General features: G+C 32.0%; 1 protein-coding gene across 3 annotated transcripts in view; it reads left to right on the top strand.

Moving 5' to 3' along the window:
- Positions 1-12658, top strand: part of Usp32 (ubiquitin specific peptidase 32) — a 192882-nt gene that overhangs the window by 103418 nt on the left and 76806 nt on the right. For 2 of the 3 annotated variants that reach the window (XM_047544720.1, XM_047544722.1), the window contains exons 1-4: positions 2577-2683; positions 4598-4713; positions 5061-5123; positions 10830-10913. In XM_047544720.1, coding sequence (XP_047400676.1) covers positions 4660-4713; positions 5061-5123; positions 10830-10913 — 201 coding nt within the window. In that variant the 5' untranslated portion in view covers positions 2577-2683; positions 4598-4659. Of the gene's footprint in view, positions 1-977; positions 1110-2576; positions 2684-3651; positions 3653-4597; positions 4714-5060; positions 5124-10829; positions 10914-12658 lie in introns of those variants that run through there. The other variant, XM_047544723.1, reaches the window with a different exon arrangement.

A 12658-nucleotide genomic window follows, 5' to 3' on the forward strand; every position in this document is an offset into this window, starting at 1 on the left:
CTTTCATTGCCATGTTTAGTTGACAGTAAATATCTTACATGTTTTTTTTAAATTTTACTTTAATTCTTTGAAAAGGGAAAAACACGTCAGTTGTAACCCTAGTCAGGCTTGTCTGAATTTTTAACATGTCTTTTGACAAGTGAAGAGAGATAGATTTTCATGTTCATGCTTTCATGATTTCACTATTACCTAGCATATTGTGAATCCTCTTCCACCTCCTGTCATTTACTGACTTTGTTACTTATGTTATCGTTTACTATGTATATTATCCCTTTTTCAACAAGTATTGAATATGTAAATCAGTTAGCATATTGACAGGATGAATTAGACATGGGTCTTGCTGTTAGGATGTTTATAGCTTCACCAGGAGAAAAGATATATGTTGAAACTTTAAATCTAAGGTAGAGGTGGAAAGTTAAAATGAAAACAGATAAATGTATGAGAATGTCCCAAAAAATGGCTCAGTTGTGTAATATTTTCCATGTCGTGTTGAATTTAAGCAGCATACTGAATGGGAAACTACTTATCATGATGATTTAATTTTCCTAATACTTTTTATTGACTTGATTTTGTTTTGTTGTGGTACTGGGATTGAGCCAAAGGTTTGCATGTGATAGTCAAATGCTGTACCACTGAGCTACATCCCAGTCCTGCTATTATTTTATTATTATTTTTAATGTTTTAAATACTTTTTAGGTGTAGATGGGCACAATACCTTTATTTTATTTATTTATTTTTATGTGGTGCTGAGGATTGAACCCAGTGCTTCACTTGTGCTAGGCGAGTTCTTTACCACTGAGCCACAACCCCAACCCCCTCCTATCGTTTTAGGTATAATGAATTTGTTATATTATTTTGTTTTGATTACAATTATTTTTTAGTAATTGAATTGGAAAGTTAAAAGGTGTACAGTCAGGATGAACTAATTGCCAAGTAGAGCATTCTGATGTTTTATAATCTTGTTCAATTTGATTCAGTGGAGGAATCAGACATCATTGATCTTGAGAAACGCTATTGGTTGCTGAAGGCTCAATCTCGGACTGGACGATTTGATTTAGAGACCTTTGGCCCATTGGTTTCTCCACCTATTCGTCCATCTCTAAGTGAAGGTAGGAATTATTCTGTTTTATACAGATGTTCATTGGTAAATAAATATGCCTGAACCCAGTTTTTGAAGTTTCTTGCAGATAGTATAGTCTAGTAGTTTTGAGCTTTATTTTCTACCTGTTTTGCCTTATGTGATCAGTTTAAAATGCTGTCTACACCTGAATGCGCTCATGTATTAAGTGAGTTTGACCAAGTCAGTAGTATGAAATTGTGAGTTATGGTGGCTGCTCTCTAGGGTGCCTCCACTTTTTTTCTTTCAGATAAGATTTCACTGCTGTATCCCCCAACGCCTCCAGAGTTTAAAAAAAAAAAAAGAAAGAAAGAAAGAAAAACTACTAAATTAATGCTAGGATGTAGCTCAGTAGAGTGCTTCTTTAGCATATGCTTCAGGTTCAGTCTCCTGTATCATCAAAAAACAGAAACTACTAGACTAGAACATCTCTCGGGTTCATTGTAGCTCTAAACTTACTGCTGTGACTTTTAAAAGAAAAAAAAAAAAGAATACAAAGAGCCATTGTGAGTGACATCATAAAAATCACAATTGGAATTTGAAAATTTGGGTTCTGCTTCTGGTTTGAAGTTTTTGTTTTTGTTTTTGTTTCTCGTTAGTTGTTTGGTTTTGTGTTTTGTTTTTGCATTGTTGGGTATTGAACCCAGAGCTATGCACATGCTAGGCATGTATACTCTGCCACTGAACTACACCCCCCACCTGGTTTTGATGATTTTAAAGTTGGTAAATCACTTATCTCCCACTGAATTTCAGTTTTCTAATCTTCAAATGGAGGATACTGAATTAGTTTCTTGAAATATATGATCTCTTTCAGATACTTTAGATACTTCAGAAGTACTCATTTAGGGGAGCCAGTAGTCAATTGTATTGTTACCTTTTTAGAATATATAATTTAATTTGAAAAAATTATTCCATTTCTATTTCTACAAAAAAATTAAAAACATAAAATCAAATTATAAATCTCTTTTCATTTCTGAAATTTAAAACATTCATATTTAAAAGATTAAGTGGTACAAAGAAGGTGCTGTGTAGAGCTTTATGGGAGTTTGTTAAAGATATGATGGTATGTCTAAATATTCACATACTGAACAGTTAAACTTTTATAAGGAAAATTGTTATAATTTCTGATCTGTGTTGGTTCTTATTTTTATTTGCCAACATTAAAAAATATATTGTAGACATTTTTAATTTGTTAGAATTGATAAAAGAGAGGTACAGAAAGATATAACCAAACAAAAAGGATTATAATATGTTTTCTGCCAGGATCATAAGTTTCAGTTATAATTGTACCAAGAGAAAAAGAAATAATTCCTGATTCATTGAGCTGATGATAAACTTTTTTCATTTTTTAATTTTAGTCAATTCATGGGTAAGTCATTCCTCCTTTCATAAACATGCCAGTATGAACATTATAAAGTTTGTTTGCTGTGATTTATGGTGTCTTTTTTTCATTTTTTAGGTTTATTTAACGCTTTTGATGAAAATCGTGACAATCACATAGACTTTAAGGAGATATCCTGTGGGTTATCAGCCTGTTGCAGGGGACCCCTAGCTGAAAGACAAAATGTAAGTATAATAAATAGTATCAGAAAAACTGCAAACTGTGTAGGGAGAAAATCAGCTTTTCTCCAAGTAAGATTATGCTTACATTCAGGCTTGAGTTTCCTTAACTGTCAGGTTCATCAAATATTAATCTCACTTTGGAGTTTTACTAAGGTCAGTGGAAGGAAGCAATTGTCTCTTTTACTAGGGAGTAGTAAGAGATAATTGCTGTTAATAATGGATTCATTTTCCTGAAGAATTTGTAATTCATGATAAATGAAAATTTTACGCATTCAGGAAATATTTTTTGTTAGTTTATATTGAGAATTTTGTGTCTTGCATAATTTGAAGAATAACTCATTTTATGTCACTTGCATACATTAATAATTTATTTGAAAAATGAAAGTTATGATCAGAATATAGTTTTATTAAGTACTAAAATGGTCTTTTAAACATAGCTAAAATGTTATCACATAATTTATAAGCATAAATACATTATATTATTAAATATTAACCATATTTGAGAAAATGCAACAATTCATATTTCATTGGAATTTCAATTTTTGCTAGGATTGTTATTTCTTTCTAAAATAGAGTTTTACAAATTTCACAAATTTGCCGATTTTGGGGTGTTTTACTTGATATGTTTATCTTCAGTAGTGCACTTATGATGCACTCAATTAATTTAATACCATATTTATTATAGGGATTTATGAAATAGGTAATTTTTTAATCTTAAAAATTCAAATTTCTTTTTTATTCCCTGTTGATAGACCATTATTCCAAACTGGCCTTATGATAAATTGTTTTTAATTAAAATTTAATGTTAAATAAGGAGACTGAAATCTGCTTCTCATGTGAGGTTAATTATTACCTTTGAAAGTTTTATAAAGTTTTAAAATTCCTATTTTGCTGATGATTCAATGGAAATTAACCAACTAGAGTAATTCATTTGAAGTTAATTAGTGAAGGGCTGGTTTTCTATTTCTTAGTGTATTGCATTTGAACTTCTTTGAAGAGTTAAAACTGTTCTTGACAAAAATTTGATGTAGATTAGTTACATTGGGGGAGATAAAGTGAAAGCAAGTTATCATTACACCAGCTTGTTGTGTTCCTGATTCTCAGTGTAGTTGAGATCTTTTAAGCATCTATGAAACAACTGTGCAATACAGTTCTTTTTTTTCTTTTTATGGTACTAGGTATTGAATCCTGGAGTGGTTTACCACTGAACTATATCCCTAGCCCCTGCCTGTGCATTTTTATTTGTTGTTTTTTTAAATTTATTTAATTATGTGGTGCTGAGGATCAAACCCAGTGCCTCACAGGAGTTAGGCAAGCACTCTACCACTGGCTACAGCCTCAGCCCCTGCCTACCCTTTTTGAGGCAGGGTCTTGATAAGTTCCCCAGACTGGTGTCAAACTTGCTGTCCTCCTTCCTCTGCCTCTGGAGTTGCAGGGATTAGAGGCATGCACCACCATGCCTGGTCCCATCCTTTTTAATAATCAATTTTGAATGATAGAAATGGAACATAGCCAGTGGTAGATTACTTGTATAACATGCTTAATGCCCTGGTTTCAGTCCCCAGCATTGCCAAAAAGAAAAGAAAGAAAATAACCTAAGGATTTATATTATTATCTCCTCAAAATCTGTAAGGTATTATAATATTTATCATTCCAGTTTATAAGTAAGTTAAGTCTAAATTTGGCTGAAAGAGAGGTCTCCCCGGCCTGGGTAATAATTTTGAAATAGATTGACGGAGTCTGTGCAGGAAGTCCTGCAAGTTCCAAACAATGTAATGTATATAGTCTGCTGTTGATGAAAACTTTTCCAGAATATACTCATTTGAAAAATTAATTATATAATTGTAGCTTCTAATAAAAGGTAAATACTTCTTAATATGAAAATAATTTTCGTCTCTAAGAGTTTCTTGTCATTAGTTTGTTTCAAGGTATTTGATGTTGACCGTGATGGAGTTCTCTCCAGGGTTGAACTGAGAGACATGGTAGTTGCACTTTTAGAGGTCTGGAAGGACAACCGAACTGATGATATTCCTGTAAGTTTTGATCTTATTGCTTATAAACTTCCAATAGAAAAATGGACTGAATGATTTGAGAAAGAGAACAGAATTTGCTAATGCTTTTTTAGTTGCTCTATTATGCTGCTCAAAATATGCATAGCTAAAGATTTAAAATTGGGAAGAGAGTTTGGTTTAGAAAAATGTAATGAACTGAACTTATTATATAAAGCAAGAATGAAAAAATAAGAAAATTGTCTTAAAATATTATATTAGTATTTTTTAAAATACTTGAGAAACATACAGAATGCTTTACTGAATAATAAAATGAGAATTATATCCACTTACTCTTTTCTAATTACTCTTTTGGGTTGCTGTTTTTAAAGGAATTACGTATGGATCTCTCTGATATTGTAGAAGGCATATTGAATGCACATGACACCACAAAGGTAAGTCTAGCTATGACTAATATCTTTTTATAAAATACTATGTACTCTAAATGGAGATGTGTAGCTTGTTTACTTATTCAGTTAATCCTTCTGCATCATCCCTATCAAGTATTTATCTGGATCTGTAGTTAAAATACCTCCACATTATCTCTAAATTAGTCCATTCCATCTTTAAACAACTCTAGAATGTCTAACATAAGAATTAAGTAGACACATCTTGACTACTATAGTTGTATCATCTTTATTTCTTCCATTTTAATAAGTTATGATTTGGCTAACATGATGTTTAACAAAAGAAGCCAAACACCATACGTTATGTACTGTATAATCCCACTTATATTAAGATCAGAAACAAAACTAAAAGTGATAGAAGTTGGAATGGTGATTTTGGGGATGGATGAACTAACTGCAGGAACTGTAAGGATGTCCAAGATGATGGAGATGTTTATCTTAAATTTGGATGGAGCATATATTCTTTTTTAAAAAATTGTTTTTTTTCTATCATTGTGTAAGGGCCTTTTCTTGAGTCCTTTAGTAGTAATCAGAATACATGTATTTTTATAAAAGTAAATCCTTGAATTATTTGGTTTGGTAAGATTTTTTATGTCATAACAAGTTTACTCCTACAGTTTGTCTTACTATGATGTATCTGCACCCCTCTGAAATTGAAAATAATCTACTTAACATGAGACGCATTTGAGTTAATTTTATGAATCTTTGTACTCACAAATTGACATGTATCAAGTAGGAGATTGGTAGAATGTAGGTCACAATGGTGTTATTAAATAAAGATTTTTTTAAAAAATGAATAATATTGGGGTTTTTTATTTCTGTAATCACCATTCCATAAGGAATAACCATAGCCTTACTAACTGATTCTTACTTGAAACAAATAGTAGAAATGAGTTTTTCAGAACTTGAGCTTTATATGACAATTTAGACAGTCTTCCCCCTTCTTTTATCTCTCTAAAAAATTAAGATATCCATTTATGTTTGATGTATATAAAAACAGAAACCTGGAACAGCTTTATTAGAAATATTTTAATAAAAATGCATTTATAACATCTTTTTTTCCGAGTGTTTTATAAATCTATAGGTATTGGAGCTGGGATTATAGCTCAGTGGTAGAGCACTTGCCTAGCACATGTGAGGCACTGGGTTCAATCCTCAGCATCACATAAAAATAAATAAAGGTATGGTGTCCAACTACAACTAAAAAAAATTTTTTAAAAATATATATATGTGTATTATTACTGTCTATTTTTATATAAGATGGAGTTTCTACTTGAGACTGTGCTGTAACAAGATTTATCTAGCTACTCAGTCTTCATGTAACCATAATAATGCAATGGTAACAGTTTAGGATAGAATTTGGATTTTTTTCACCCAAACCTATTAACCTTATTCACTGGTGACTAGATGGTGTGTGTGTGTGTGTGTATGTGTGTGTGTGTGTGTGTGTTTTTTTAATTTTTATTTTTTGGATGGAGGCAGTACTAGGGATTGAACTCAGGGCCTCATGCATGCTAGGCAAGCACTCTACCATTGAGCCACATCCCCAGGGTATTTTTCTAATTACTTACTCTTCTTCATTTTATCTAAATTATTTATTAATCCAAAATTTAGTTATTGAGCTTCTGTAGTTGCTCAAGGTCTAAATTTTGCTCTTGGCGAGTTTGTGGTCTGGAGGTAAAGATAAACATCAGTTATAGTAATTGTGATCAGTTCTGTGTTAGACATCTGCTCAATATATTATAGAAGCATAGAAAAGGGACCATGTAAACTAAACTGTGAAATTCAGAGTGGTTTCTGCTGAAATACAGCATTAGAATAGTTAGTTAAATTGTGGTTAACAGAAGCAGTAGGCTAGAAGGTGACTCCTAAAGGAGGGAGCAAGCTGTAGGTCAGAAGACATTATTGTGTGAAACAACCCATATGGTCTTGGAACTGCAAATTGCCTGACCTGAATGGAACAATAGATGTATATGTTGAAAGCTATAGACTTACATTGTAATCGCATCATGAAGAGCATTGGGTATGCAGCTTAGGAGTTCATCATTATGCTAAGCAAAATAAGCCAAACTCAGAAAGTCAAGAGTCATATGTTTTCTCTCACATATGGAAGCTAGAGAGAAAAAGGGGACTCGGGGGATCAATGGTGGTGTGGGGAATCTTAGGAAAACAAAAGGGAGAACGATAAAATAAAGGAAAGGGACCACAGGTTGAGAAAGGAGGGCAGGGAAAAGGTAGGTACTAGGGAACAAAATTGACCAAATTATATTGCTATACTGTGTACATGTACAAATACATAACAACAAATCCCACTATTTTATTTAACTATTAAGGTACCAATAAAGAAATGTGAAGAAAAGGAGAAAGATGTATTGATAATGTCCAGAAGGAAAGAAACATCATGAACAGGAATACTAGATATTACTATGTAGATTTATCATGTGAACAGTGATGGTCAAAAGCCCATTTACGTACTGACATTTCATTAATAATATTCATTAAGAAAGTATACAGCATTTTGCTTAAAAACTAGAGTTGTAAATAAATTTTATTTTCCCTCAATTTTTTTGTTGGTTTACTGACTGAAGTTAGGAGACTGCTAAGCAAGGTTTCTAAGTTTTTCCTCAAGCAAATACATTGGTGATACAGCTTATCAGTAAATATCCTCTATTTAAATATGTTCTTGATGTTCAAATGGGATTGAACTGCACATTTGGCTCCACTCAAATCTTTTCTTTCTTTCTTTCTTTTTTTTTCCCCCCTCCAGTACTGCGAATTGAACCCAGGGTGCTGTACTATTGAGCTATATTCCCAGTTCTTTTTTTTTTTAAATTTCTGATTTTAACAAGAGGTCTCTTGCTGAGTCTGGCCTCAAACTTGGGATTCTCCTGCTTCAGTCTCCCAAGTTGCTGGGATTACAGGCTTGTGCCACCACATCTGACCAGTTTCCAGTCTTTTGAAGAGCCTCCATACTGATTTCCATAGAGGTTGTGCTAAATTTAAGTCCCACCAACAGTATAAAAGATTAATACACCTTTCATATTTGTGTACTTTCACCAGGCAAATTTTTAAAAAATATTTGTAATTGTGTTCCTTAAATATTTGTATAGTTTTGGTTAAATAAAAGAGTAAGATTATCCTAAAAACTTGGCAAAAGAACCCTTTTTTGTATTTTGTTTTTGATCAGTATAGAAAGTTCTTATAACTTGTAATTTATTACACCTATCAAATTACATTTGTAATTTTAGAACTGCCTTATTTTGTTCTTATATTAAAGTCTTGGATTTTTCAAGTGACAAGACAAAATTGATAAAAATTATTATGTTTTCAAAATCATTTACTATGGTTTCTTTGTCCATTTCTCTGTTCCAAATGCTAACTGCTATAAAGTTAAAATGAGTTTATACTGGTTAATTTTGTGATTACAGAATCATTAACAATTAATTATTACTTTAAGGATAGAAAGTAGCATTTTGAAATGTAGCTTCTCTTCAACATAGTTTTTCTCTGTTGGCATTTCTCATTTTTCTGTCCTGGAATTTTGGTCCTTGATTGTTTGGTGTAAAATCTGAATGAGTTGATATTTACCAGAACATATCTACATCTTAGAATCCATTAAGTTATACAGCACATGCTCCTTTTTTGCCACCTATGATTGAGGTATGAAATGAGGTGGAGCCTGCAGATCCCATTTTTTTAAGAGAGCATTAGAATTTTAATTATTTTCAGTGAGTGGAGGGGAGATATAATATTCTGACCCCTGTATATTTATAGGATAAGTTTATATTCTGTGTTTGGGTATTTTGTTTGTTTGTTTGCTTCTTTGTGGGGATTGAACTCTGGACCTCATGCATGCTGATAAGCAAGCACTCTACCACTGAGCATATATCCAGCCCCAATGTATTATATTTTAAAGAATTGCATAATACCGTATAATCTGTTCTCTAACCACGTTTTTTTTTCCATTTAACACTGTTGTTCAACCTAGAATTTTTTTCTGAATTTCACATTCATATTAAGTGTTTTTCATATGCTAGGTGCAAAACTATATAGAGATGGATTTTAGGATTTTCAGCCTCTGAATAATGTTCTGAGTATACTGTGACTTATTCCTTTATCTTTTAAAACCATATTGCTATAGTTAAAAAATCATTTTCAAAGGTAAGAGAAATACTTAAGATGAATGGTTATGGAAGGAATTGAGGGTTTTAATAGCTTTGTAGTATGAACAATAGTACATTGACCTCTTAAGTTAAAGATCCTTTTTCTTATGTATTACATTGTGTATTAACAGATCCTATGGTTTCAATTTCTTGTACTGTATTTGAAAAATAAACTCTTTACAGCATTTCCTCTTTAATAAGAGTAAATAGAACAATTTTAAAAAGTGATCAAGAGAAGAAAGATCCTATAATTCACTGTTAGGTATAATCTCATGATTTGCCTGCCCCTTCTCACTGCTTCTCATTTTTTGAATAGAAGCTCTTTGAAAAATGTGTGAGTCTCTTTTCTTTGTTAATTGACTGCCATCAGTATATTTGAGTTATAAAAGAAAGTGAGGGGTAAGCCAGGTATACCTGTAATCCTCAGGAAGCTGAGGCAGAAGGATTGCAAATTCAAGCCCAGTTTCAACAACTTAGCAAGACCCTGTCGATAAACAGACAGACATACGGGGTAAATGTTACTAGAACATCTATTTGGATTTAGCTCTCTAATTTTTTTTTTTTTTTAAAGAAAATGGGAAGTAGTATTGTGTGTGTGAGATTCACTAAGTATTTATATCCACAGGCTTGCCTAATTAAGCCATAACATTTGCATTACCACAAATCATAAAATTTTGTAACAAATTGCACTTAGGCAAATATTCAAGAATGAACTTACACTAATTTACCCTTGCCATTGTGGGAAAGTTAGGAAAATGGAGAGGAAGAAATTGTGGGGGTCTTTTGGCTAATATTTAGATTGTTAACATATCTAAATAGAAGTTCTATCATGAAAATCTATAATTATAAAGGTACTTTAAAATCTTATGTATCATGATAATATATAATGAAAAGAAAATATATCAATATCACTAAATAGCAAAAGCTAAATGCATTATTCATTTAGGATTTTAGGCATTTGTTGGACATATTACATAACATACATTTGATTACACTTTGGCTGGTAAGGAAAAAATATTGGCTTCTCTAGGTTTATGTAATTTTTAGTATACCTTAACATGTCAAAATTGTCACTTTGTCTTACTTAGGAAAGTAATATGTTCACTTATATTTTGGAGAACTGTAATGTAGATATTCATTCTATACATATATTGTTTTTTTTTTTTTCTTTTTTTGGGTGTTGGAGATTGAACCCAGGGTCTTGTGCTTACAAGGCATGCACTCTACCGAATGAGCTATCTCCCCAGCCCTCATAGGTCTTGAAGCAGAAATATCTAAAGTTACTTTCCAAGTCTTATTGGAGAAAGATTATCCATGATAAGTACTTATACAAAAAGAATTTGTATAAGTTTTGTTGTTTGTAAATTTATACTAGCTGGCCTGCTTTTCAGATGAACACATAGCATCTGCTCTTAAATTACTGTTTTGACTTTAGAAACATGACCGGTATAAGTTTAATAAACCATCTTTACTCAGATACTATAAAAAATAAAGATATTCTTAATGAGATCTTTTTGGATATCTTTTTCAGATGGGCCATCTTACTCTGGAAGACTATCAGATCTGGAGTGTGAAAAATGTTCTTGCCAATGAGTTTTTGAATCTCCTCTTCCAGGTATGTTTAAGGTAAATAATAGGTATAGATGGTAGTAGTACCAGTAGTTCTATATCTTTTCCATTCTATAATAGCTAGCATTATCACATGTAGGCTACATAACCATATATTATGAAAAGACAGAACTATATTATCCTATACACCACTGGAAGATGGTAAGAGCATGAATGCCCACTGAAACATGTCAAAATTTTTGAGGTATCAAAGGTACATAAAAGTACTAAACATAAAGGAAAAGATTGTTAAGTTGTACTTCAGTAAAATGATTAACTTTTTTAAAATATATTTTTAAATTATAGATGGACACAATACCTTTATTTTATTTGTTTATTTTTTTAATGTGGTGCTGAGGATCGAACCCGGTGTCTTATATGTGCTAGGCAAGTGCTCTACCACTGAGCCACAACCCCAGCCCCGATTAACTTGGTTTTTTTGTTTGTTTGTTTGTTTTTATTAGGAGATGGCCATTTAAAAAGAGAGGGAGATACTATTAAGATAATGAAAAGATAGAGAATGAAAAGATAAGCACAGAATGTAAGGAGATACCTATATCCATTTAACAATATAGGGCATACAAAGAACAAAAATCAGAAAAATACAGAATCCTATCATAAAAAATGTGCAAAAACAAAAAACTCAAAACAGGTACTGTTCATAAGTACAAAAGAGAATATCAAAATATCTGATATATTTATGAAAAGGGGATAACCTTTTTAGTTCCTGTGGAAATATAAAACCATGCTTGTAATTCTATTAGATATCCACCAGAATGGCTGGTTTGTTAGTGATATGAATTATTGTTGAGTAACAAGTAAGTGTAATCTCACACAGTACTAATGGGAATATAAATTGTTATAATTACTTTGGAAATTGTTTGACAATATTGATGAATTTTGGGGCATATGCATACCCTGTGACCCAGAAAATCACATATACTCCTGTATAACTGCCATTTTTCACTGACCACCAAAAGACATATATTATTATTATTATTATTATTTTTTTTTTTTTTTTGCGGTGTTGGGGATTGAACCCAGGGCCTTGTGCTTGCAAGACAGGCACTCTACCAACTGAACTATATCCCCAGCCCGACATATATTCTTATATGATATGTTCTCATATGCCCTGTGTTACAACCTAATACAGAAAATGACCTACGTACATATCAAGTACATATCAAGTAGTAGTTGGATAGATAAATTGTGGCATGAGCCTATTATGAGTGAGGCCCTGAGTTCAGTCCCCAGCATGGGGAGGAACTATTAAGAAAACATTCTGAGAAGTACTTATTTGTTCTTTTTTTCTTTTCTTTTCTTTTTTTTTTTTTAATTTTTTAGATGTTGATGGACCTTTATTTTATTGATTTATTTATATGTGGTTTTGAGAATCAAACTCAGTGCCTCACATATGCTAGGCAAGTGCTCTACCACTGAGCCACAACCCCAGCCCTATTTCCTTTTCTATTTCCGCTTTCCTTTCTTCTTGCCTTTGCTTTTTGTTTCTTCCCTTCCATTCCCTCCCCTCTTAGAGATTTGGAAGTTAATCTCCATCTTAAAAAAACAAAACAAAAAAGTTTTAAAAATACCACAACTAAGGTTAAAATTTAATCTTGAATCATCGATAACTCATAATTAAAAACTATGGCTAATTCAGATTCCCACTTAGAAAGAGGAGCTCATGCAGAAAATGTGAAATATTACACAGCCTAGTTGTTTGCACCATTGAAGTTTTATTTACCATTTTTC

Source organism: Sciurus carolinensis, chromosome 3 (genome assembly GCF_902686445.1).
Source record: "Sciurus carolinensis chromosome 3, mSciCar1.2, whole genome shotgun sequence".
Classification (NCBI taxonomy): Eukaryota; Metazoa; Chordata; class Mammalia; order Rodentia; family Sciuridae; genus Sciurus; species Sciurus carolinensis.